Here is a 27,701-nt window from a genome sequence, read left to right on the forward strand (position 1 = left end):
AAGTCTGAACGTTCAATCCGAGATTTAAATGGAGTATTTTTTTATATCTGCAGGTTTTACAATATATGAGAATTTACAATATCAGAATGCCTCCAACTATATTTAGAGATGGCAAAGTCATCCATATTTTTAGATAATCGAAACGGAAATAAGATAAAAAGATTAACATAACACAAGAAGAATCAGGGCTCCAGAAATAACCATTTACACAAACACACATACAGTATCCAAAGCTTCTGAGACACATTTGGTAAGACTTTAAACATTTTAAGCAATTCTACTCAGTGATTTTACAAAGAATTAAACATCTAAAAGAAATTGGGAGGGCGTCTGTTGAAATGTAATATTTCTGAAATGGGGATAGCAAACTGAACACCAGTGAGTATAACTGACACATTATTTATCATGCAGCTTTTTGGTGAATTATCCATGTAATATTTTGAATTAGATTTCTTTGTCTAATATTTAGATTTTTGTATATAATTAACAAAAACTAATTTTTAATAGTTTTAGTTTACAATAAGAACACTGCATGAACCAGGATGGACTGAGCAGCAATCTGTCATTTATTTAAATTGAGAATATTCCACTTTATCTTTTCACATGCTCTGTTCAGATGAAAGAAAGAAGAATGAAAAACAAAACAGATGGGAATAATTGTCTGCGCTTATCAAATATAGCAGAGATTTACATAAAAAGGCACTTGTGTGGTATCTAAATCAAATCTGTTTATTCAGAATAGGCGATGTTATTTCCAGTCAAACCAGAGAAAGCCAAATCAAAGGAAATAAAGCACTGTTAAATGAGAGCTTCACCACTGGACCAGTTTCTCAGGAGCTCAATCTAGGTCATGACAGGACCACACGGATCCTGCTGCCTTTTCTGCGTTTGGTGCTGATTATAGGGAATTTTCTAATTTAGACATAGTAAAATTAGTTAAACCGACCTGAGAGCACTACTTTTTAGTAGTTGAATCTATCAAATTATATTAAAAATTATTACAAAACATTAAATAAACTAACAAGAAAGAGGATGCATAGAGCTTTGTGGATGATATGCAAACCAATGTTTTGATAGTCTGCAGATTCAGTGTGGGGGCTTATGGGAAAAATTACCCCCATAATGGATTTACAGCTACAGAAAGTACTTGTATTTGGTGATAAACACATTACATAGGCCTGAGAGGGAAAAATGCTACAGTCAAACTACTTCAATCCACAAACACACTGACTTCATTAGAGAGAGTCACGCAGTAGAGAAACTAGAACAATTGGTCCAGAAAGCAACGGTCCTCAATGAGGATCTTCTCAGATTCTGGCCTAAATACAACCTCCGCCCTTTGTCTATTAAATATAACCTCCGCCCTTCAAATGACTGAGATCTGCATTGTTCTAGGCGAAGAGTCAAAGGTCAACATTGCTCTGCGGCCGCACTTGAGGGACTCACTGTTTTCTCATTATTCAGAGAATTCAAAACAATCCTGTTTACAGAAGTGAGAAATTGGGAAGCCACCTTCTCTCTCAGTGGAAAAAGGAACTTGCACTTGAACAAAGACACAAAAGGCCACAGGAAGAATAAAAACACAGCAGTGTCACGCGAGCCTGACCCATTATAAAGTCATCCTAGCGACAACAGCAGGCAGCAGAGCAGTGCAATCTGGGAACAGTGCATTTAAATCAGTACCACACATTCATCTTAACTAGTACTACACATTAAACAACATTGACTATCAAAAGGCAGCTTGAATTATTCATAGGTTTAGTGGCAAACCTGACATTTACTTGCGTTTAAACCTGACTGAAAACACAGCTAAATGCTAGAATAAGCATTGCTGATTTCCTTTGCAAAAAAGAAGAAGAAGAAAAACAGGGAATAAAAGCAGACTGAGATATAAAAAGACCAAGAATAATTCTGATTATGAGCCAGACATGTATTCAATCTAAGAACAAATGTTGAACTGATTTAAAAAATTTCAGAATAAATCACTAGTGCATCAACTTTTTAATGCCTAGAGAAACTGGTTCTTGAGTGGTCAGTTCAAGGGATTGTTCACCCAAAAATGAAAATTCTATCATTATTTATTCACCTTCATGTCATTTTTACACTTCTATGATTTTGTTTCTCTGTGGAAAACAAAATATGATATTTTGAGGAACGTTGGGAACCAAATAACATTAGAGCCCATTGAATTCCATTATATACACAAAAACACAGACATTTCTCAAAATATCATCTTTTGTGCTCTACAGAAAAAAGAAAGTCAATTATGCAACGTTGTGAGGGTAAGTAAATGATGACAGGATTGTCATTTTTGTGTGAATAAGCCCATTAAGGCATCTATCATTATAAAAGTCTTCAGAGAAATAGTCCAACCTGCTTTCGATTCGAAACTAAACTGCAACAAAAGTACAACAAAGACCAACGCTGCACCCACCCACTAACCATCATGCTTGGGTGGCCTTTTCATTTGACATGACATTTCAGATTTTATATTGCAAACAAGAAATAAAAGCTGACGTCAGCTTCAGGCGATCCATCACAGAGATTTGCATGAGTCACACCTTTGCAAGAAAGATTTCAGTCAACTCTTGATGCAAGAGTTTGAGTCGTCCTTCTGTGGCATGAACAAAACTCATCAAAAGATTAGTCAAAAGTCCTCTTAAGTTTACGATAATAAGCAAAACAGCTGTATTGCTTGAGAAAATATAACAAACCCTATAGGAATAGAAATGTTTACAATCAGATTTGAAATGAGAATAGACATGCTACTGTACTACTTTACATGCAACTGCTTAGAAAAGGGCCATAAACTCTGAATCAACACCAAACACAGGTTTTTTGAATAGAAAATCTGCTAAAACTACAGTATAAATGATGGAAAACATATTTGAGGAACATTTGGAAGGTGCAGAGCAGTGTTAGTGTTACTGGCTTTAGTTCCATCCAATCATTGATTTGAAGGGAAGGGCCTCTGCAGTCCAACTAGGCTCTTATTGGCTGATGGATGGGTTTTTTCACCCAATCACAACAGACCCATTTGTATAAACAGGAAAGGCACAAGGAAATGTGCATTTAACCCCACAGCTCCGTAGACGATATAACGATATGGCAATTCCACCTCCATGTGCTGCCTGGCCTTCCGAACGTCACCGCTGGGAATCCCGAAGAGCCAGCAGACGAGCGGGATGGTGAGAGCCTTCATTACGGCTCTGGTCGCCAGGAGAATGAGGACACCCAGGACAAAGCGGAGTAGACAGAGAGCGATCAGGCTGAGGGTGACGGATGGGGGCTGCAGAGGTAACATCGATGCAGGTGGGTCCGGCAATAGGCCCAGATGGTAGTTGACGTGGGATGCCAAGGCGATACCCGCACCAGAGCCCAGGATTTGGGCGGTGTCGCCACGTGATGTGCTCCAGGTGTCCAAGGTGAAGGAGAAGAGACCCAGACCCACGTGAAGAGAGATGATGATTAGCGGGGCGTAGCGATGGGTGCGGTTGAAGGTGTCAATGATCTCCAGAGCAGGACTGAAGACCACTACAATCAGCAAACTGTACAGGAAACCGGCAATGATGTCCTGAAGAAGACAAATACAAATACAGTAACGTCAAACCACGGGAATAAAACGAAAACACACGTTAAGGTGCAGTGCAGAGAAAAAAACTAAAGAAATTAAATGAAAAACTAAAGATAATTTACATTTAAAAGAGGCTGACAGAGAAATGTACATACACTGAACAAAATTATAAACTAAACTTTTTTTTTTTACCCCATTTTTCATGAGCTGAACTCAAAGATCTAAGACTTTTTCCATGTACACAAAAGGCCTATTTCTCTCAAAGATTGTTCATAAATCTGTCTAAATCTGTGTTAGTGAGCACTGCTCCTTGGTGTGGCATATCAAGATGCTGATTAGACAGCATGATTATTACACAGGTGTGCCTTAGGCATTTTTCAGCTCATTAAAAATAGAGCAAAAACAAAAGTGTTGCATATAAAATTTTGTTCAGTGTATTTGATAATGACTAATACTTTTTTTCACGTGTAAATCTATAAGGAAATATGACCTAATAATAAACAAATTAATTCTAAAAACATTGCCATAAACAAGAACAAACAAATATGGCAGGTGCAAAGAACAAAAAAGGAACAATACAAAAGGGTAAATACTTGTTTAAACCAACACAAATGTTTGGAACCATAACTCAGTCAGATTTTAATATGATTTGTCTGTTCAGACCAATATGTAAAAGCCAGCAGGCAGGCTGAATAAAAATGCAAATTCACTCCCTTACAGTAGGTGCTGCTTTTAGAAAAGCAGAAGTAACAGCAGCGGCTCTGGGCATGTGACCGAAAACGCATATCTTATAGACCTTGTGTAGCCCCGCCCCTTTTCAGCACTGCGCTCGTTGTCTTTTGTCTTCCGGTCTGTATTTTAAAGGGCACCTATTATGGAATTTTGAAATTTACCTTTCATGAAGTGTGTAACATAGATCTAAGTGAACAAAAACATCCTGCAAAGTTTGAAATATGAAAGTGCACCGTATATAAAGTTATTGTCTTTCAAAAGTAAGAGTCGACTCGGAGTCATTTTTATGAATCGTTAGAAGACCGAAGCTTTTTCTCTGACTAGATGACGTCAACTTGTCAAGTTATTTGAATACGATACGCCCACTTATTGCGCTCCAAGGCCAGCAGGGAAAACATCATGGCGACGAGACGCTGTGTTCTGAGTGCGACTCAAAAGCCAACTTTTTTCATCTGCCCAAGGAGGAGCATTTGAAGACTAAGTGGCTACAATTCATATATACAACTATACCACAGAAGTATAGTCCGAGCCTTGTGCTTTGTTCGCGCCATTTTGAAGACGATTGCTTTTTAAATGCAATCAAACTTGGATTCGCGAGCTGGCTGATATTGAAGGAAGGTTCATTTTTGCATCAGCTTCCTCCTCCGTATCACAACCTGTAAGTGTTATTAATAATTGTTGCTTTTATGTTTTATGTAGCATGCTTAATAATTATGTTGTTTGTTGTGTAAGCACCGTTTAGCTTCTAGGTCTTCAATGGCAATTGTATTGAGATATGAAGTGTTTGTCGTTGTTTTCGGAGTTGTATTAAAGAATAGAGTAATACCTCGTAGTAACGTAACTGCATTTTATTTTTTTTATTTTTGTAAAAACGTTATGTTTATGCATCGGGCTAACGCAAACAAAGACTGATTGTGCTTTTACAATATGAACTCTGGGCTATGCTCGCTAACATAACATTACATTCTTTATCTTATTTTTAGTTTTTTACTACAAACTACAAAGCAGTGGACTATAATAATTATTATAACACAATTTAATTGATAAAAGCATCATTGTACTCCGTGTTAAACATTAAGTATTATCTCTGTAAACACTGCTGGGTCATCTGACCAATCGCAGATTAGCGTCGCGCAAAGGAGGGGTTTGGAAAAATGAGTCGTTGAACGAATCATTTGGGAGTCGGTGAGCAAATCAGGTAAAAATAAATGCATATTATACGACAACAAAAGTGTTTTTTGTCATTGCATGCATGTAAAACTGTTGTTGGGGACTCCCACAACAACATTAGGAACATTTTAAATGTCATAATAGGTGCCCTTTAACAGTGATCTTGCTTATTTATGAATGAACGGCTCGTTTTAAAATCTTTCCTGTCTACTGACATTTGTTAAGACATCTGCTTTAAACTTTGCAATCCTCATGATAACTTTCGTTAACTTTACATTAAAGGGATACTTCACCTCTGGAAAGATGAATGTGAATTTAAAATGGGTCATTTATGTAGTAGAAATGTGAAATGATTTTTTAATTCGGAGCCTTCTAGACTTAGCCTGGCTAACGCCAGACCCAATTCTCGTTGAGACTTGGGTCTGGGAACCACATGTTCATTTTCTCGTATTTGAGGCGTGGTTTACGAATGCGCCGGCGCCGTTTATTGGGTGCTAAGAATGTCTATCAAATGCGCCTGTACGTAGCTCATAGCCAATCGTTTCCATTATACCAGATGACGTATGTAGAGAAATGGTTTAACGCCAAACGCTGCTCTTTTTTCTAAATAAAATTGCGATCTAAACTACTTAGAACAATATCTAAGGCTGCATCAAAAGGTAGCTTCGCGTCTGCTGCCATGTTGACTCCATAGATATAAACAAACTGCTTAGTTGTGTCGCAAAGATGTCGTCATCGTCTTCTTGCTGCTCCCTCCCCGTTCTGTGATTGGTTCCCTAAACGAGGCGAAAATCAGGTCCATGGTTTCCAGACTGCCTTTCAGCGAGAATAAAATCGCGCTGCGCAAAGGCAGTCTGGGGAAACCCAGGCTATTCTAGACTGAGAAAAGCTAGAAAATGTATCTTTGGCTTCTTGGGATGAAAGACAACAACTCCCAGAATGCACTTACTTCGCTGCCCTAGGCGGCCACACCTACCGGTAAGAGCGCAGTTAAACAACAAGGCTATGCTACTAGTGAGTGTCTGTGACGAGTCTGCCCGGAATATTGAGATCGCCCAAAATGTCCAGGATTCGGCTTTTGCGTTCTACAGTCGCCATTCATTATGTTTACTGTGACGAGCAGGACGAGACTGAGGGCTGCGGGAGAACGACGCGAGGCCGGTGGCGTGATTTAGCTGCACCTGAGAGACGCACGCACTGGTCTCGTATCTCTCACGGAGGAGCGGGAATTTTCTTAGCAATGCTAAAACGCACATCAACCCATCACTTGTTTATCTTTCATGTAAACACTACATTCAGATTCACAAATCGAAATTAATTCAGTTAGATTGAAACAAAAAGTGAGCATGTAAACAATGAATGGCGACTGCAGAAAGCAAAAGCCGAATCCCGGTCATTTTGGACGATCTCGACGGCTGGACATGTCCGGGAAAAAGAGGATGGTAACCCCTACTCCGCTTTCTCCACAGAATAAGAACCCGTTAGCTTAGCTTCCAAATAAAAGATGGCTGACACTATTTGTGCATTCTGTGAGTGAGATCCCTCCCTCTATGGGCGGGTTGAAAACATGCGAAACAGCGCCTTCTACTGGTTGTAGTTTTAAGCCTCTGGCCAAAAAATCCTCCGATGAGGATTTTTTCCAGACAAAAAAACACATAAATCTCTCGTCTCAGGGAGATATGAGGGAGGAAAGCACGGTAATTCGAAAATACTACAGGTTTTCTTCTGATACAAAGCTTAATGCTAAATCCTGAAGTATCCCTTTAAGGAAATCCACTTCAAAAGCTAATTACTCTTGGACAGCAATGCCATAGAGATATACAGAGCGACCGCAAAAACAGAAGTTTCTCGTTTCTCTGGCGAATAAGGTCTATTGGCCGGCCAATGCAATGGAAAAAAGATTAGAATACCTCTCCTTAGAAAAAAAAATCTGTCACATTGACTGCATGCAAATGTTCATGTTGGTCTGACTCTGAACAGACGCATTAACAACCGTTAAAGTTAAAATTCTTAGAGCACCGAATATTCACCCTGTGTGAACGCACTGGGTGGCACAACAATGGGCCTCAGGATCTCGTCACGGTATCTCAGGTGCATTTTATTGATGGCATTTTGAATGCACAGTGTTTGTTGTCCATAACATATGCCTGCCCATACCATAACCCCACCGCCACCATGGGCCACTCGATCCACAACGTTAGGATCAACTTCCTGCTCAGCTACTCTTCGGACGCTCTTGCTTACTAATAATCGCTTTTATATTTTATCTCCTTTTATCACCTAATTTTAACTTCAGCAAATCAGCACAGTGCTCAAACGACAAAGCTTGGATTACTACAAAAAAGCAGAAATATTTTATCCGACCAGCCCCCCACTGAAAGCCATCAGCTTACATTCCGGGGAAGGGAAAACACAACTGCCTACATTCAAAAGGATAAGAGAGAAAATGCCTCTTCTGGTTCAAGAATCTACTAGCTGCACAATCTGCCACAGACTTTTACAAAGGATTGCCGTTCTTGAAACAAAGTTTTGAAGCATCAGATCATGTAATGATACACTTGTTATTTGAAGCGACTTTCAAAAGGTGATTTACCTCTACTTTGGTTGCTACTGTAGACATCCGTGTTTATACTCGAACAATAAACTTATCTCAGCACTTCTCTGATTATCTGAATATTTGCAACAGAAATATCGATACTGTGTGGTTGAAAAGACTGTGAAAGTAAAGCGGTTTCATTATATATATATATACATATATATTATGACAACTGCTCTCTCTGGGTCAGCTACAGTGCAAATGGATTCGAATGTTCCGGTGTGAAGTTTTTGTTATTTAGGAATAAGATCGCGTGGGTGTTTCAATCGAGATATTTTAAAGATTAATCGTGCAGCACTACTGTCTTTATACTCTTATGAGTAGCGCGAGGGCATTTGAGTGCATTCATTACTATTTTAATATTCATGAGGTTAGACATCGCTATTATTAAAGGATCAGCGCCCAGCACTTCGCCCACACATCGCACCAGAACCGTTTTTCAGAACCGTAATTTCGCACGGTTCCGGTAATTTTCAAAAACACTGACGGTTCTGGATAAGAACCGATTCTCATATCCCAACCCTACCTCTAATAACAGATCACTCAAAATTGTAATTTAGACAGATGCATTTTTCTGTAAAGCTGCTTTGAAACGATATGTATTGTAAAAATGCTATACAAATAAATGTGAATTGAATTAAATATAGGCTACTTGGGGGTGCGATATATGCCTCGCGCTCAGCACACATAAAGCTTGCCGCAAAGCACTGGCAAAAGTAGCCTAATGATTATGAATGTGTCGGGAAAAAATAGCAAGGAGACATTTTAATAGTTTATTAATAAACTAGTGTTTTCTGAGTCTGTGTTGGCTGCAAAGATGAAGATGCGGACTCGTCATCACCGCAGTATAGTGAACGCGCGTGCACCTATAGAAGGAGATGCACCTTTTATTTGGATTCCATTCACTTTTTTTTCCGAATTGGTTCGTTTAAAGGGTTGGTATAATGCCCTTTTCACAAGATGTAAAATAAGTCTTTGATGTCCCCAGAGTGTGTATATGAAGTTTTAGCTCAGAATACCCCACATATATTTGTATATAGCATGTTAAAATTGTCACTTTTTGAGGGTGAACAAAAAATACACCGTTTTTGTGTGTGTCCCTTTAAATGTAAATGAGCTGCTGCTCTCAGCAAAGGGAGAAGAGCTACAACAACTTGTGTCCTTTTACCTCACACAGACATGCATTGAAAATTTCTAAAACTTTTAGCCTTTTATGTTCAAACCGGAGTCAGACAATGATGGAGAGACTCAAGAAGAAGTGACAACATGTACAGTAGAATGTTTCTGAATGGTTAGTTGAAGACTTTATCCAGCTGATGTGGAGGAGTTAATTATCTTCTAGTCATTAGCATATTCTGTCATGATAATCTATAAATCGCGTTCCCAGGGGGCAGGGTTTATGTAACTTTAAGGGTTATTGATGTCACTAAACCGGGAGGAATGTAGTCCCTACCAGCCGTTTGTTGAAGTCTTTAAAAAACGATTTCTTTAAAAGCAAATATCTTCCTTTGCTGTGAACTTTTAGTGTTGTAACTTTGGAGATGTTGTTTATGCTCAAACAGCAACGTTTCACGCTAACTAAAGTTAGAAAAGTGAAATCATAATCAACCAACCCTTTGAAAGTAGACATTCTAAGCTTCTATTTCTCTTGTATGTGAGGCAAGTATCCATACGCTGAGTTTCGGGTTAATTTGCCAGTTCTTCTTGCAGTCGAAGACGGATCAACTTTCTGCTCTCTGTGCGCTGTAAAGTGCTTCATCAGATTTGTCATGTTGCCGGTCTTGGCAGCAATCATCTTGTCACAAATATAGCATCACACTCTGCTGGCATCGAGTATGGTGAAACGTAGCTGCCTACACTTTTGATCTTTTCCACATAATTCCCATCTGGTTGGGACGCTTACACACTTCAGCCTCACGTGCAAGCCACGGCTCTGTGGGCAACTGCGTAAACTAGTGTTTTTCCGCCACAAACAATCATGCTGCATGCTTATTGGCTCACTGACGAGATTAACCCCTTGGGTATCTAAATTTTGTACCGAAAGACTCGTCACCTTCCTAAAACAATTGCCCAAGTCATATTCATTTTCAAATGACTTAGGCAATTAATTTAGGAAAGGTGACTTTTTCGATACTCGATAGTATCGAGGCAATTCGGTCGGTACCTAAAAAGTATCGAACTCGATAACCAGCCATATGCGTCATATTTTGCTTGGCTTCTGCTATGCTAAAAAGACATCAACTCTTGCATTGCATTTTTGGGGGCAGTGCAATGAAGGGGTGTGTTTGTTTGGGTTGAATTCAAAAATAATCAGTGTTTCTCGGAAATCGCTTACTGCACCTTTAAAACATAATGAATATGACACACATTAACTGGCCAATGTCCATTTACTCTTCCCTTCAGTCACTCACACAAACACACATTTAACCCAAACCCTACTCCTACCTCCTAAACCCCAACCTCAAAACTGACCTTTCAGCATTTGTAGATGTTAAAACAGAAATAATTCAGTCCCTTTATAAAGCGGTTTTCCTAATGGACCCCAAGTACATTTGTCTGGATGCTTTCAAAGTACTGTCTGTTCATAAGGACTGAAACATCGCCTTCATGAGAAACAACTCACCTCTTTCTTTCTTCTATCAGTTATTAACCATGATGGGCTCACTTTCCACATCTACTGTGGAACATGGGTTCACAGCTTTTGCATATATGTGTACTTGTGAGTGAGTGTGAGAGAGAGATATCCTATCTGTCTTTAGTTTTAGTGATTCTTTTTATCTGTCAAAATGTGAATCCGTGTTGACCGTAAGATGTCTGGCATAGCTTTCAGCAAGCCATATTTGTGCAAGCAAACACACCATGAAACTAAGAAAAGGGCTAAAAATTACATTCCAGTAAAGAGAAAGGAATACAATCTAGAGATAAAAGCTTGAATGAAAGATTAGAGCCACTCTGGGTCTTCTTGAAACAGTCAATTTATACATTTTGTGGTTGATTAGCAACATAATCAAGATAAAAAATATTTTAATACGCATTTATTTGCCCATATAATTTCCCAAAGAGTGTCATATCTGACAAGTTTCACAATCTCTTCTTGTCTATGAGAAAGTTAAGACAATCTCACGGTTTCCATGGGAACAATCTCTAGGGCAATGGCCACTTATCCCCCCCAACAGTTCAACCAGACGGATGAGGTCACCCTGAGGGCAACATTACCGCTTAGAGCAGACATGGAGCAGAAAACCCAGATGCAACAACATTTTCAGGACTGAGGAAAAACCATGTCATCCAGACGGACAGACAACTCGCCAAAAGAATAAATCATTGAGTGAAATTACTCCGTTTATTACTGTAATAAGATGATGTCACACTTAAAACATCACCAATGGGATTTACCGTGTCTGAACACGCATGTTTATAATGGATGGGGGTTATGAGGCAGCATCAGGCAACGTGAGACATAAACAGATAGATATAGTTATACCAGGCCGCTCAGTCTATTCCAGTAGCCTCAGGTCACAAAAACTCAAGTCATATGTTATCTTCCTTCAAAATGACAAAACGTTCAGCGAAGGCATACTGAATTGACCTGCATTCACGCTAAAAGAAAGATGAGTAAAGATACACCTGGGGTTTTTGTTTCTCTCCAGCATGACTACAACAAACGGCTGGTAGGGACTACACGACATTCCTCCCGGGTTAGTGACATCACCAACCCTAAGATTTACATAAACCCTGGCAGTCCATATTGAGAAGAGGAAGAGTTGTTGTAGTTAGAGATGTTCCTGGGCTCAGGGTATCGGCCGATACCGAGTAGTGATCCGATACTTGGGTGTGTATCTATACAGCTGCAATTCATACTAGCCCTGTATGAATTGATAGAATTATTTTATGGTGTGCTTCAGACTTATCCCTTAATAAAACATGAACAAATACACACAGTGAACTAGAGTACTTTTTATTATCTGACATACATTTCACAGTAGTATATTATTTATTTTTAAGTGAAAAATAACTTCAAATGCAGCCACAAATCTAATACTGTAAACTGAAAAAGGTATTTTAGTTTTACAATTTAACTGTATAAAAACAGTACAACAAATAAATCTAGGAATCAAAAAAATGATGTATGATCCAATCGGAATGAATTCAGTTAGATTGAAACAAAAGGTGTGCATGTAAACAATGAATGGCAGAAAGCAAAAGCCGAATCCCAGACATTTTGGACGATCTCGACGGCCGGACATGTCCGGGAAAAAGAGGATGGTAACCCCTACTACTCCGCTTTCTCCACAGAATAAGAACCTGTTAGCTTAGCTTCCAAATAAAAGATGGCTGACACTATTTGTGTATTCTGTGAGTGAGATTGAAGTGGGCGGGGTTGAAAACATGCGGAACAGCGCCTTCTACTGGCTGTTTTAAGCCTCTGGCCAAAAAAATCCTCATATGACGCAATATGACGATTTTTGCATCATATGAGGATTTTTTCCAGACTAAAAATACATACATCTCATCTCAGGGGGATATGAGGCAGGGGGGAGCACGGTTATTCGAAAATAATACTGGCTTTCTACTGATACAAAGCTAAATTCTAAATCCTGAAGTATCCCTTTAACTCCACATTAGCAACATAAATTCATCAACTAACCATTCAGAAACGTCCTGTTGCATTCTACAGTACATGTTGTCACTTCTTGAGTCTCTCCATCATTGTCCGACTTCGGTTTGAACATAAAAGGCAGAACAGTTTCTGACATTTTAGTGCTTGTCTGGAGCTGGTAACACACCAGCTCTTGAAGCTCCGCCCTCTGTGCCAGGAGCAGCAGCTCATTTGCATTTAAAGGGACACACGAAAAAACATGTTTTTACTGACCCTCAAAAAGGGACAATTTAATGCTGTAAAAAAATATCTAAGGGATATTTTAAGCTAAAACTTCACATACCGGTACACACTCTGGGGACAACAGAGACTTACTTTACATATTGTAAAAGGGGCATTGTACCACCCCTTTAAATCACATTTTTATTGTCTTGCCTGACAACTGATAAATGGAAGTGGCTATTGAAATTATTTGGTATTTTACCTAAATAAACAAAAAAACACAAAAAAAGTGAATTTAGGAATCACAAGATTATATTGTGCAGTATGGATTTTTTTTTTCATTCATAGTGAATTTACATTTAACCCTCTTATTAAACTAATGTTTTCAAGGCTGGACTTCAGGCCATCCCACACACCCACAACAATTTTGAAAACAGACAACCCTATTTTTTGTATGGCTATCACTTAAAAGAAAAAAAATCTTAATCCTTAGGTTGGGACTGTGCAAAATTATTGAAGGTTCTCTCTTGAACAGCACATTCACTTCCCTTTTCATTTCCCAAAATTTTCCCTGATATCTCTCCGTCTCTCCCTTGTGTATACTTTATTTCTTGTACCTGTCACTTCTTCACCAGCAGATATATTGCTATTAACAGAACTATCTCCACTTTGTTGCAAAACAACCAACTAATTTGTTTAATTTAAGTGAGAAATAGATAACAGCAAAGGTAATCGAAATGTAAAATAATGCTTCAGATTTAACATGGATCCCAAAAAAACCTACACACTGCAACTTTAAATCTTTAGTTATTGAATAAAAATAATAATATGTTTTGTTTTAATTTGTCTTACCAGTATGGAGTGCATGCCCATGTATATGCGGCTCAAACACACCAGGAAACACCAGCTCAAGGCCAGGGAGAGACCCAGCAGCAGAGGATACTGTGGAAGTAAACACACACTTTACTATGAGACAGACAACTTCCGCAAAATTTCACAATGAAATTCATCAGCAGTGGTGTAAATGTTAACCACTGGTTAGCTCAGAAATTTCAAACGCATGGTTTAAAATGCAGGTTTCCAATTGAGGAGTAATAAACAAAGTCTTTTGTTAACATTACATTCACATTTTGATCTACAACATAAATTGCATACAGTCATACCTTAAAGTGAATTTTGAAACTTTAAAAAAAAAAAAGAGTTAGGCAAAGTAATGTACAAGCTTGACCATCAATGTACACGAATTACCAGCAAAATACAGGACTGATTTCCTTTTATCTTTTTTGCACACACATGACTACAGCAGATGGCAGAGGAGAAAGAAGATCTGTCTGTCTCGCTCTGTCATTTCTGTGAGTTGTATTTATGGTTTGTACCAGATGTGTAAAATGTCCTCTGTAACATAATATAACAGTTTATGCACAGATGGTGTTCTAAGAATCACGCACACACACGCACACACACACACGCACACACAATGTCCTAATGTTTGGCTGTAGGCCCAGTGTCACAGTGACACCACAGCTAAGGCTAACCTGCTTTCATGAGGCTGAAGGGTATCTGTAATGGATGTGTGTCCATATGTCTCAAGTGTCCATGGCAGGATCTATGACTATACCATCCTCAACACAATGTAATTCGCCCACAGACGGACCCCTCCTGTGGTAAAACGGCCATACAACCAACAAACACTGAAGTCAAACCCTCAGCACACCATAAAACAACACATAAAACCACTTAACTACAATTACCACCCCACAAAGCAAAAGATGGTCAGACAGATAAAAAGAGAGAGAGCCATAGCAAGTGGGAAACTTTCAGAAGAGCGGCTACACTCTACTACAGGACATTTTATCATAAACATTTTCTGTAAACTCGCTCATAATTATTTATAGCAGGACGTCTAGAATGGCAATAACATTCAGTATACACATTTTTATTTCTACTACTGTTCAAGATTTGGGGGTTGATAAAATGTTTTTTTTTTAACTCTCTTATGCTTACATAGGCTGCATTTCTTTAACAAAAATACAGTTAAAAAACAGCAATACTGTGAAATGTTATTACAATTCAAAAATGATATATTTGTTGGCAATTTATTCTTGTGATGGCAAAGCTGAATTTTCAGCATCATTACTCCAGTCTTCAGAGTCACATGATCCTTCAGAAATCATTCTAATATGCTGATTTGCTGCTCAAGAAATATTTATCATTATTATCAATGTTGAAAACAGTTGATCCTTAAAGTAACACTAGGTTACTTTTCTTTTTTTTGCTCTCGGGGTCCCCCTAGAGTTGGGAAACAGTATTGTCCTCTACTACTGTCGTAAACTCTGTCATACATGCACGTGCATTTGTTGACAACCATGATAGCCCTGAACACTGTAGGAGGAGTTCACATGCAGGTGTTCTGCTTGCGTCGCGGGTGAAATGTCTTCATCCAGGTACAGTGGCATATATTTCAGCATGTCATGATATGAATATAATTTCATGGGTTTTATTTTTTTTCAAACGACAAATGATCGCGATGCTCACGTTTACAAGCCAGCGTCATTATAGTAGCCTAGTCTATTGGTTACCGTTTTACTGAATCTATATGATAGGCCTACTTCAATGCAATGTTTGAGTGGTAGATATAATAACCATATATCGTCAATATTATAATATCAAGCTACCATAGATGAATCTGCAAATTTTACAAATCGATTTGCATTATAGCTTGTTTATTTGTTTACAAATAAACAAATATCACAGACATGTTAGGTAGCCTATCCTAAAATATTATTTTGTACATCTTATGTATTTACTTGCAAGAATGTAGCCCCTATCAAACTTGTACACGCCGTTTAGACATAGGCTTTCATTTGATATTTGAAAGTCCGCATCGGTCGAGCATAGGGTTGCCACCTTTGATTTGTGAAAAACCGGGACACAGATTATTATTATTTTTTGGGGTCTGAGTTGTAGGTTGTAAATAGTATTTTCTTTGACACTGGTGGCTCATGCGACTTTGTTGTGTTATCCTCATAGACAGTGGTTATCCTCCTCGTCCGTCTCTCTCCCCATTTCACACAATAGATGTAAATAGACAGTTTTAAAAAGCTAGCTAGCAACTAAACTCACACTGTATCATCTTGGATGTGTGTTGATGCGCGCGCGCGACCGACCGTCAGCACAGGCAGTTGCTAGGCGATAAGTTGAGCTTCCAATCAAATAAAAGTAAACGCCTGGCATTTGCCAATCCACTGTTTTACCCGTTTTTACCATGGTTTTTACCCGTTTACGGACACAGGATTGGATGTACTGTACACAACTATGAAGAAAACACAGTAACAGTAGACGGAAACGGTTTAATTTGAAACCAGGAAATTCTACTTTAGAAGTACATTTTCACAAAAAAACGAGACAATTCGTGTCCCGGGAAAGAATATTAATTTTCTGGGACTGTCGCTCAAAAAAGAGAATAATCCCTGGAAAACCGGGGCGGGTGGCATCGGGCACTCCTCCTCCGTCCTCCTCCTCCTTCAGCTCATGCCAGCGAGGAAACGCTGGCCCAATGTTGATCCTCGTTCTGCCTTTAATGCGATCACTTTCTCGTTTCCTCTTTTTGCTTTCCTCCGACAAAACCTTTGCTTTCTTGCTTTTCTGTCTCCTTCGGCTATGACTATAACATTTGGCAAACAAACGCTAGTTTGGCTCGCACGTCCGATTTTAAGGAAGTGGGGGTGGTGGTGGAAGTGACGTATATGCCGTAAAGCAGTCGAATTTTGTAGTTCTCTTTGTTTGCCGGTTACTACCCGAAACCCGAAGTTTAAAAGTACGATTAAAAACAATACAGACCCCATCAGGTTATGGCAGACGTGTCATTCAACCTATTGTAAGTCGATGCACCATCACAAGAGACTTGGAAATATATTATTAAGGTTGAAAAGTAACCTAGTGCTGCTTTAAAGGATAATTCCGGTATTTAACACCTTGAGTCTATATTGTAGTTTGTTTTGGATGAACAAGAGTGGTGGTGGACAACATTTTTTTGACAATGGTTCCTCTCTCGAGTTTTTGACTATAATAGAATTGGCCATGGACCCATTTAACATTGGAGTCAATGGGCATGTCCGAAAATGTCATTAAAACAGCCAATAATGTTCGTTTACAAAACTGTTAAACTCACAGAGTGGTTATGATGTTCGTTGATGATTATAAACAATATATCGTCGCAATATATGATTCCAATCCGTTTATTTTGCTATAGTGGAACTATTTTTTCAGACACTTCACAACCGTGTAACTTCCGCTCAATATTTGAATCTGAAGCGTTAGCACACTCCCAACCACTTGATGGCGATAACCGATGTTTATGTCTCGCGGGACACTCACGGTCACAGTCGAGTTCAACTTCATATTGCACTGGTCAGTGGTCACGTCTTTCAATATTCAACAGTTGCTCTGCTCGCTAGCCTTATGAGAAACGGAAGCGAGCAAAAAGACTACATCGACCAAATGTAAACAGCCCCCTTTTCCGTTTCCGGTAGCGCATTTATATTAAAGGGCACCTATTATGGAATTTTGAAATTTACCTTTCATGTAGTGTGTAACATAGATCTAAGTGAACAAAAACATCCTGCAAAGTTTGAAATATGAAAGTGCACCGTATATAAAGTTATTGTCTTTCAATAGTAAGAGTCGACTCGGAGTCATTTTTATGAATCGTTAGAAGACCGAAGCTTTTTCTCTGACTAGATGACGTCAACTTGTCAAGTTATTTGAATACGATACGCCCACTTATTGCGCTCCAAGGCCAGCAGGGAAACATCATGGCGACGAGACGCTGTGTTCTGAGTGCGACTCAAAACCCAACTTTTTTCATCTGCCCAAGGAGGAGCATTTGAAGACTAAGTGGCTACAATTCATATATACAACTATACCACAGAAGTATAGTCCGAGCCTTGTGCTTTGTTCGCGCCGTTTTGAAGACGATTGCTTTACCAACTTAAATGCAATCAAACTTGGATTCGCGAGCCGCCTGATATTGAAGGAGGTTCAGTTCCAAGTGTATTTGCATCAGCTTCCTCCTCCGTATCACAACCTGTAAGTGTTATTAATAATTGTTGCTTTTATGTTTTATGTAGCATGCTTAATAATTATTTTGTTTGTTGTGTAAGCACCGTTTAGCTTCTAGGTCTAAAATGACAATTGTATTGAGATATGTGAAGTGTTTGTCTTTGTTTTCGGAGTTGTCTTAAAGAATAGAATAATACCTCGTAACGTAACTGCATTTTTTTTTTTTTTTTTTTTAAACGTTATGTTTATGCATCGGGCTAACGCAAACAAAGACTGATTGTGCTTTTACAATATGAACTCTGGGATATGCTCGCTAACATAACATTAAATTCTTCATCTTATTTTTAGTTTTTTACTACAAACTACAAAGCAGTGGACTATAATCATTATTATAACAAAATTTAATTGATAAAAGCATCATTGTACTCAGTGTTAAAAAAAAGTATTATCTCTGAAAACACTGCTGGGTCATCTGACCAATCAACGCAGATTAGCGTCGCGCAAAGGAGGGGTTTGGAAAAACGAGTCGTTGAACGAATCATTTGGGAGTCGGTGAGCAAATCAGGTAAAAATAAATGCATATTATACGAAAACAAAAGTGTTTTTTTGTCATTGCATGCATGTAAAACTGTTGTTGGGGACTCCCACAACAACATTAGGAACATTTTAAATGTCATAATAGGTGCCCTTTAACGAGCACTTAGTCCTTCAACAGAATTCAATGGGATTTTACAAAATGACGAATAAAACACGACAGAAACTTATGACATTTAATGACATTTTCGGACATGCCCATTGACTCCAATGTTAAATGGGTCCATGGCCAATTCTTTTATAGTCAAAAACTCGAGAGAGGAACCATTGTCAAAAAAATGTTGTCCACCACTCTTCATCCAAAACAAACTACAATATAGACTCAAGGTGTTAAATACCGGAATGATCCTTTAATGTGTTTAGGAAACCGTGATAAATAGAAAGTTCAAAAGAGCAGCATTTGTGAAACTGAAATCTTTTGTAATATTACACGTCTTCACTCTCACTTTTGATTAATGTAATGCGTCATTGCTGAATAAAAGTATTAATTTCTTAAAAAAAAAAAAAAAAAAACATACCGACCACAAAAGTTTGAACAATAGAGCGGTTTATGCAGTAAACAAAGTATGCGTTTCCTCTTCTCAGGTTTTCTCAGGTTATTTTAAAACATTAATTTTGTATTAAATTGCTGAAACTAGGCTAATAGCTAAAAAGCAACATTCCTTCAGTCGTGGTCCATTCGGATTATGTCGTGTTTGCCGACCTACATCCCTCTCAGACAGATTACTGCAGTTTAAATACTCCAGCAGAGATTTACATGCACTAACGGCCATGTTTAAACATGTAGAGCGATGGATTTACAGTGAAACCCCAGCTGCCAAGAAAATGACACAGCAAATAAAACCTCTGGCTGCTTTAACTCGGAAATTTCCATTCAGTGCAACATCATAAAGGGGAACAGGACATTTCCCCCAAGCTCAATGAAACTGGGGGTATTGTTCCAAACCTTCTAACTTCTGCTTTGCCTTGCAAAAGACATCCCAATGAAAGAGAAAAGGAGAACTCATACAAACAGCTGCATGCGTGCTATGTGAAAATCTCTTCTCAGGCAAGAGTGGTTTCAAAGACAGTTTTGTTCACTTAAAAGGTGATTATGCAATTTCTGCACCACTAGCATCACAAAACAGAATAGCAAAAATAATGACTAAGCCTATTGGTCGACAAACAGGTAAAAGATAAGATCCATTACAAGAAAAGCATTACACTGCCTACGCATCAAATAAATGACTAACTTTGTAGATATATTTTAAAGTGAACTCTAAAATGATGGAGAAGAGTCTTATCTGAATAGATTTTCTCTGACAGCAGAACATATTATGAACATGCTGTAACACACACCTCTCTGGGGTCATACAGTGTAACTGTAGGGTAAACACTGAGTCAAGAGATTCAGATGAACATCAGAGAACCAACCATTAAAAGAACCAGAGATCCGGACCGCACCTCATGACCTGAGACCACATGACACAGACGCTGGACCACATGCTGAACCAACTCACAGAGATCTTTCCCTCCCTTTCATCTGAGCCTCAGCTAACCTCGTATGCTGAACATCTGCCTCTGATTATAGACTGTGTGTGTGTGTGTGTCTGTGTGTGAGAGCTCTCTGCAGCTGTGTATGCTGGTTTGTGAGAGAAGATTTTATTTTGTGTGTGTGTGTGTGTGTGTGTGTGTGTGTGTGTGAGCTCTCTCTAGCGGTGTATGCTGGTTTGTAAGAAAAGATTTGATTGTGTGTGTGTGTGTGTGAGCTCTCTGCAGCTGTGTATGCTGGTTTGTGAGAGAAGACAGATTTGATTGTGTGTGTGTGAAATTATAAATGATTCATGCAGCTAATCTCCATGATAACAGCATGGCGGAGTCTGAAAATGTACAGTGTGTGAGTGTCAGCAAGCATGAGACTGAGTTCATGTGTGTTGCTCACCCTGCTAAAGCATCTACACACACACACACACACACACACACACACACACACACACACACACACACACACACACACACACACACACACACACACACACACACACACACGATATTCTTAAAATATTCTTAATATATTCTTGAAATATAGGGTCCCTGGCTCAAATGTTTTATTTTGTTAATATTTTTCCTGAAGAAAGACTAACATAAATAGTTGTGAAAGATACATATTTACTGATTAATCCAATATTTTGTAGAGGGGGGTACAACGGCGCCAGTGCGCTCACCACACACCAGATGCAGGTGGAGAGAGGAGAGAGTGATCGATCCAGTTCTGTGGATGGGGATTATTAGAAGCGCATGATTGATAAGGGCCAATGGAGGGAATGAGGCCAGGGCCCCGGGGTTACACCCCTACTCTTTACGAGAAGTGCCATGGGATTTTTAATGACCACAGAGAGTCAGGACCTCGGTTTTACGTCTCATCCGAAGGACGGGGAGAAAACGCCTTTAGAAAGATAGCAGCAGCTATCTTGAATTATTTTTACACAGAGATTGGTAGGTATATTAATACATTCTGTTGTCTTTAGTAATACTGCATTAATAATGCATTGACAGTTCAAAAATGGGAAGTAGTATGTTTTTCCACCCAAAGTTGGCATGCCTGTAATAAAGTAATAAAGATATCTCAATATGTTTTTAGATTCTTAAATTTGTAAGACTCTATCTGGTTCAATCCCAGAGATATGGGGATCCCAATGTGGATCCATGTGCAAATTGTTCAACTTTACCCATTTTTAGTGGTTGTATAATTTCTATAGAAGTGCTTCCTAAAAGCATGCTTTCATGCAAAAACATTTTTATTGAAAAAATAACTTTTTTTATAATGCAACAAAGATTGCTAAAGTCAACAGATTTAACTAATAGACTATGTAATAGCAAAACAATGATGCTGCCTAATATGATGGAAAAATGATGCACGTCATTAAAGAATTGCATGCTCAGGGTAAAATTTATGGAAGTGTTCATAAGATTGTAAGCATAAATTAAATATGCATGCGCAAGAATCTTTGGGGAATTTTTTTTTTTTTTTGCAGCATTTTACTGTTATTCGAAAGTGTAATTCATGTAGCCTATTGTGAAACTGCAGCTTGCTAACGCAATAGAAATATGATCTGTATTCTTCTGACTTCCATTTTTTTTAGCACTCTGCCTATGTGAATTTTTAGGCAACACAACATTAATGTACTGTACATGAACTGTGTGTAACTGAAATTTGAGATCTAAAAAAAAATAAGTCCTTGTTATAATGCTGGGACATTAGCACCACCTGATTAAAAAAAATATTTAAAATATGCAATGAGCTACCAGAAGTAAATGGCATCATTGCATTCACAATATCATCTAATAATAATTATGTGATGATAAATAAAAAGTAAAACAGAATAGCAGCGTGAAAGATAAGACAGACTTGACAGAATTGAAGTGAATGAGATTGTAAGTAGGCTAGAGCGTGGAGAAAGTGTGCTTATCAGTGAACTAGCAGAAGTCTGCTGATAACTGATGGTAAAGACACAAGTGAGTGGGCCAAAATCAATCTCAGCACCCTCAGATAAGCTAAACTAAACAACGCTGCCTTGAACACTCAACCCCATTAGTCTCTAAAACCCACAGCACAGATTGGAGTCTCCTGAAAGCTTCTCTGCATAACCCCAGGCTCAGTGGAACCAGAGATTTTACATCTAAAATATACACAAAAATTACAATTCTGTCATGTTTTACTTAATTAACTATAGCAGAAAATCCAAGCAGCTTTTCCATGCAACACAAATAGATGAATTGGTGACTTAAAGAATTTAAAGGTCTATTCCTCACACAAAGCTATTATATTTGTTGGAATATAGCAGCAAAGCACTGATGTTTTTGGTCCGCTTTTATTATATGGAAAAGAGCAGCATGCACATTGTGCAAAATTTATCCTTTAGTTCTCCATGAAAGACAGTAAGTGCTGCAGGTTAGGATTGACATGACATATCTTTCGTTTTAAGGAGGGCTGTCCTTTTAAAGCATCTGTTAAAACGACTCACAAAACGAAGATTTGTGCAATTTTATGGCACATATAAACAACACCATGAGGTGTTATTTGATCATGTAAACTCTCACTCAGCAGTCACAGAAACTCTCAAACATTCCCAAATCATCTTCCTGCTAACAACCCAACTGAATTCTCCCAAATACAGTTTGTGTTTATTATATGAGACTGCAGCCAAGTTCTGATGAATGTTACATAATAAAAGCATAAAGGTTACAAATGCGTGAGCACTTTCAAGGGTCAAGCCAGTCAATGTTGTTTGTGTATTCTAAAGGTCATTCTGTATTAGTTGGCGGCATTTCTCAAGAACAGTCTCATTAAATAGTTAAAAGACTAGTGCACCAACAATAGAATCATGTGGTGGTTATATCACAATATTACCTAAATGACATTCACCCTCTCCTGATTTTACAATGCGAGGTCAAAGTAAACTATTCTGACCTAGAAAGCAATGAAGAACATGCCACATATTATATTACATTGTAATAGGTGTTATCAGGTTGAGATAAACTGCAAATGAACTAATAAAACTTGAATAAAAATCTCTCTACTTTGATACAGCAAGATATAACAGAGAATAAGTCTAACACCTTCTTGTTTCACATTGTACATGCGTTACCCTGTGTTAAAACTTAGAGGTTTGCACTGTATGGTTTTGAATCCTGCAATTTAGGGATAGCTTCATAACTTAAAGTTGGTTATACTTGATGACTAAAGCACAAATTTGAATACATAGCTTAACACAGGGTTAAAAGTGTCCTTTAAACAGGGATAAAAAGACGATTAAAGTGCACCCTGATATGGGCCATTGTTGTTAACAACCACCAGTAAAGGATTAACATTATTTTTAGGATTTAAAAATCAGAACCAAATCTGAAAAATTTATTTAATAGGCACCTGTGCCTACTGGTTCACCTATTCATGTGAAAATGTCCTCAGTGCTGCATTCAAGTGTAACAAATAGACACAGAAATCATAGAGAAACGGCATGAATAACTAGTTATAGTGCAACTTCTGCATATCTATCATGTTACAGTGCTTCGTGTAAATTTATGGATTACAATAATACAACACTAATGTGGCTGGTGTCATTGGAGATAAAATTGCATATCTAGTATTTCAAAATTGCACAGAGCTTTAAAGCTGCCAGTAGGGAGAAAAACATGTTATTATGGCTATTGTGGAAGAATTTAAACATTAAAGCTTTTACATTTACAGACATCAAGTTAAAATGCTAAACTCTTAGTTAACCATTAATATATCCTGTCAAATAAAGGCCTAGTCCACACGTACACTAGCCTGGGAAAACCCAGACCACTTCCGGCAAATTTAGATTTGCTCTGCAAGTGGGTCTGGCAAAGAGCCCATTGAAACCCATTTCCAATCCGTCGAAATCGCGGCACCAATCAGAAACGTTGGGGCGGGCTTTACACGATGACGACAGAGCAGCGACGGTGACGGAGATTTTGTACATTACAAAGATGGATGCCGCTGTGGAACATCACAACATCACTCGTTCGAATCAGCTATCGCGTCTGTTTCAAGCGATTTAAAAATATTTGTCATTTTCGTTAACACAAACAGAGAATTGCTGAGAGTCTCAGATGTTTCTCCGTCGCTCTGCATACGTCATGTCCTTCATCGCTCTGATTGGTTTTAGATCTATCCAATTGCGCCCAGAGCCATTTGAGCGACGTCCGTTGGTGACGTCCCTGTGGAAATGAATCGTCTATGGAGCTTTGCCAGACCCTAACTCAGTTACAACTGAGAGTGGTCTGGGTTTTCCCAGGCTACACGTACACGGCTATTTTTATAAACTTCGTTTTTCCACAAAAAAAAAATCGCGTCCACACAAGATTTAAAAACAATCTCTGTTCACATGAAAACATGAAAAAATGACCAACAGGTGGCGATATAACCCTAACCGTAAAGATATGTTGGCCAATCAGAAGCCTGAAAAAAGGTTATTACTGGTTCAGGTAGGCTAACAACATGTTGTCATAAGCAGTGACCTGCGTAGTAGCCTATAGTGTTGTCAAAAGTACCGACTTCGGTACCAAGTCGGTACTGAAATTTTAAAAATGTGACGCTTTGAGCGCTGTTGAGCGGAATCATAAACACCTCTGATTGGCCATTGTGTTCACGAGCTCATCGGATATGTCTGTGATTGGCTACAATGATCAACGCACGGGAGCGTTTGAGAGCGCACGGAAGTGTTTGAAAGTGTTTTGAAAGCAGGAGCGTTTGAAAGCAAAAGCAGGCGTCTATCAGCGCCAGTGGATCGATCCGCTGATAGACGCCTGCTTTCAAACGCTCCTGTGAGTATCTGTGTAATCGCTCGCTGAAGAGCGTTATTTATGTATATTTACAACATGTTTTTGAAGCGCTGATCATTGTAGCCAATCACAGACATATTTGATGAGCACGTGACAATGGCCGGCCATTCCGAGGTGTTAACGATTCTGCTCAGCAGCGCTCAAAGAGTCACATTTTTTACATTTCAGTACCGACTTGGTACCGAAGTCGGTACTTTTGACAACACTAGTAGCCTATTGTATTCTTCTGACACCTTTTTTCCCACAATATAATGGGAGAACTGTACATGTATCTGTATGTAATAAGGTGTTAGCACCGTTAGTAGCAGCAATATTTTGGCTATGTCCGCCATTGCATAGACTCACCTCATGTAAACAAAGGAGATAGCGATGCACAATCTGACGTCAAACAAAGAAGATAACAGCTCTTACTCCAACTTCACAAGCCAAAATTTTCGGTTTCACCGTCTACACGACAACACTGCCACTGGAGTAACTAAAAATCTTTACCCTGGCAGGAGTTTTCAAAAAAGTTTGGTTACAGTGACCGGATACGGTGTTTGCATGTGGACGGCTGGCCAAACCGCATAGAAAAATCAGCGATTTTGAAAATACCAGTGTTCGTGTGGATATAATATGTTATAACAATAATATAATTTGTTTATAATGTAATAGTTAATCTCGCGAACGCGTGTTTAAACTTTCATACATAATCGAAACCTACTACAGCACATCCTCAACATCAAGTATGTGATTGCGCTACAGGCTGCAGCGAGGACTTCTCGAATTAAAGGGCTCCAAAGTGTATGTTGTATTGTTTTGTATATATATATATATATATATATATATATATATATATATATATATATATATATATATATAAACTTCTTGATGTAATGCTTTCAAAGCTAGCTTGCTTTTTGCTAGCCTCTCAGAAATTGCCTACTCTACCTTTAATGTTTTTGACAATTATAAGTGCGAATGAATTTAAAAACAAATGTGCACAGATAAATCATTTATAAGAAATACTGCAATATTCCATAAAAATTTTGAATATTTTTAGATATAGAATTTATTTCATTGTTATTTTAAAATACATGTATGAATGCCAATTAATAACAAAATCTAAACAAGTGGCATCTGTAAACAAATAAGAGCCTTTCCTCAGTACAAGTTCTAAATAGCAACTTTTTGAAGAAAACTTTTTTCTTCAATCAAAGTGCATTTGTGTATGTTTTGCTTGAAAACTGTGCTTGCTATCGGTCTTCAAAATAAATAGACTTTGTTTTAATATTTTTTTTTATCTAATGCAAATGCAATGCAACTCATTACTCATGATTGACACTACACACATCCAACTGTTATATGCACACTCTGAAGAATGGCGTGATGTTCTTACCTCCCATCGACCGTAGGTCAGCAAGAACAGGCACAAGGGTATGGCGGTCCCGGACATGGCATGAGTAGAGGGCATGCTGTACTCCGAGTTGTAGAACATCTCCACCTTTACCACCGGGGGCGAGGCAGGTCTCGGGCACCGGATCACATCTTTCGTGCACTGGCCGAGATACATGACCCACACCCAGACCACGACGAGCCGGCGGCTCACATATGCGTCTATGTTCCATATGAAGAACGGGAAGAATGAGATGTAGAACAGCTCGTTTCCAAGCTCGGTGCCGAGCGTGAACAGGTAGAAGAGAAACTTATTCTCGATGATGAACTCCTGTCCGGCGTCTCCAGTGAGAGAGTTTCTGCGCAACGGCTTCACCGAGGATCCTTGAGCGTCGTCCTCGTCCTTATCCCGTGGCCGCCCGGTTTCTCCCGCAGCTCCGTTCGACACACCGTTATTGAGTTTCTCCCTATCGGTCTCTGCTCCTGCTGGTCTACGGCGGGTGGCATCCCCGCCTCCGTTATCAACATCCCCGTGGCGCGTGCCTGTTACCCCGTTACTGAGTTTGTCACGTGTGTCGGTTCCGCGCACCCCGCATAGCTGTTGGAAACGCGCGACGTGCTGAGGGTCCTGCAAATAGTGCATGAGCTGCACGAATCCCACTTTCAACCCTCCAGCCATGTTTAGCGACAGACTGTGCAAGTTGAAGCCACCTGGTAAAACCGGGATAAGCTGGAACTACCGAGAGTGAACCGTGCTGTGGTGGGTGTGGGTTTTTAAACCATTTTCTCCATTCCCGTACTTATAATAACAAAACCCCGATCTAACCGAGACAAATAGACGTATAACAACTGATAAAAAACATTCATGCACACATGAGGAGAAAATAAACACGAAAAACTACTTAGTACTGACCCCACGCCGTATCCGGTTACTGACAGATCCGTGCGATCAATAGAAATACGGGTTGATAGAAAAAAGAAGAAAGCAAGTTTCGGATTCAAAATGGGAGGGGCTTAGCAGCCGGACATTGGCTGTGATTGGTCAGGTACCATGGTTCTAAATAAACAAATATTAATATTTCACCTCTTTTCATCTCTATTTTTTTATATTAATTAAATACTATTTCATCTAATTATTGTCCTTGCTTGCATTTAAAATACAACCCAGCCGTTCCTGAAACATCTGAGAGCCAGCATTGTCACGTGATGACTGTTACTTTTCACAGCGCTAAGGTTTGATTGCCGAATCGTGTTAGTTTAGGATAATTTAAAAGATCTTGCGTGGGCTGGTTTAAACGCATACGTCAAGTAGCCTACTAATCGTTTGGATTACTAGGTTTAAACGAGAATGCTTTTAGTGTAGGCTACATGTGTTAACAGTAGAACCAAAAAGACATGAGATTTGAATGCAGTTCAACGGGGAGTTCGGCTCC

General features: G+C 38.9%; 1 protein-coding gene across 1 annotated transcript; it reads right to left on the bottom strand.

The window, feature by feature from the left end:
* Window positions 1-545: 545 nt before the first annotated feature.
* Window positions 546-27,230, bottom strand: sgpp1b (sphingosine-1-phosphate phosphatase 1b). Its single transcript, XM_079634843.1, has 3 exons — window positions 26,273-27,230; window positions 13,747-13,836; window positions 546-3,574 (listed from the first exon to the last, which is right to left on the bottom strand). Exons 1-3 carry the CDS (start codon window positions 26,945-26,947, stop codon window positions 3,023-3,025), a joined length of 1,317 nt encoding a protein of 438 aa, XP_079490969.1. The 5' UTR covers window positions 26,948-27,230; the 3' UTR covers window positions 546-3,022.
* Window positions 27,231-27,701: the final 471 nt, after the last annotated feature.

Source organism: Phoxinus phoxinus, assembly GCF_949152265.1.
Source record: "Phoxinus phoxinus genome assembly, chromosome: 14".
Lineage (NCBI taxonomy): Eukaryota > Metazoa > Chordata > Actinopteri > Cypriniformes > Leuciscidae > Phoxinus > Phoxinus phoxinus.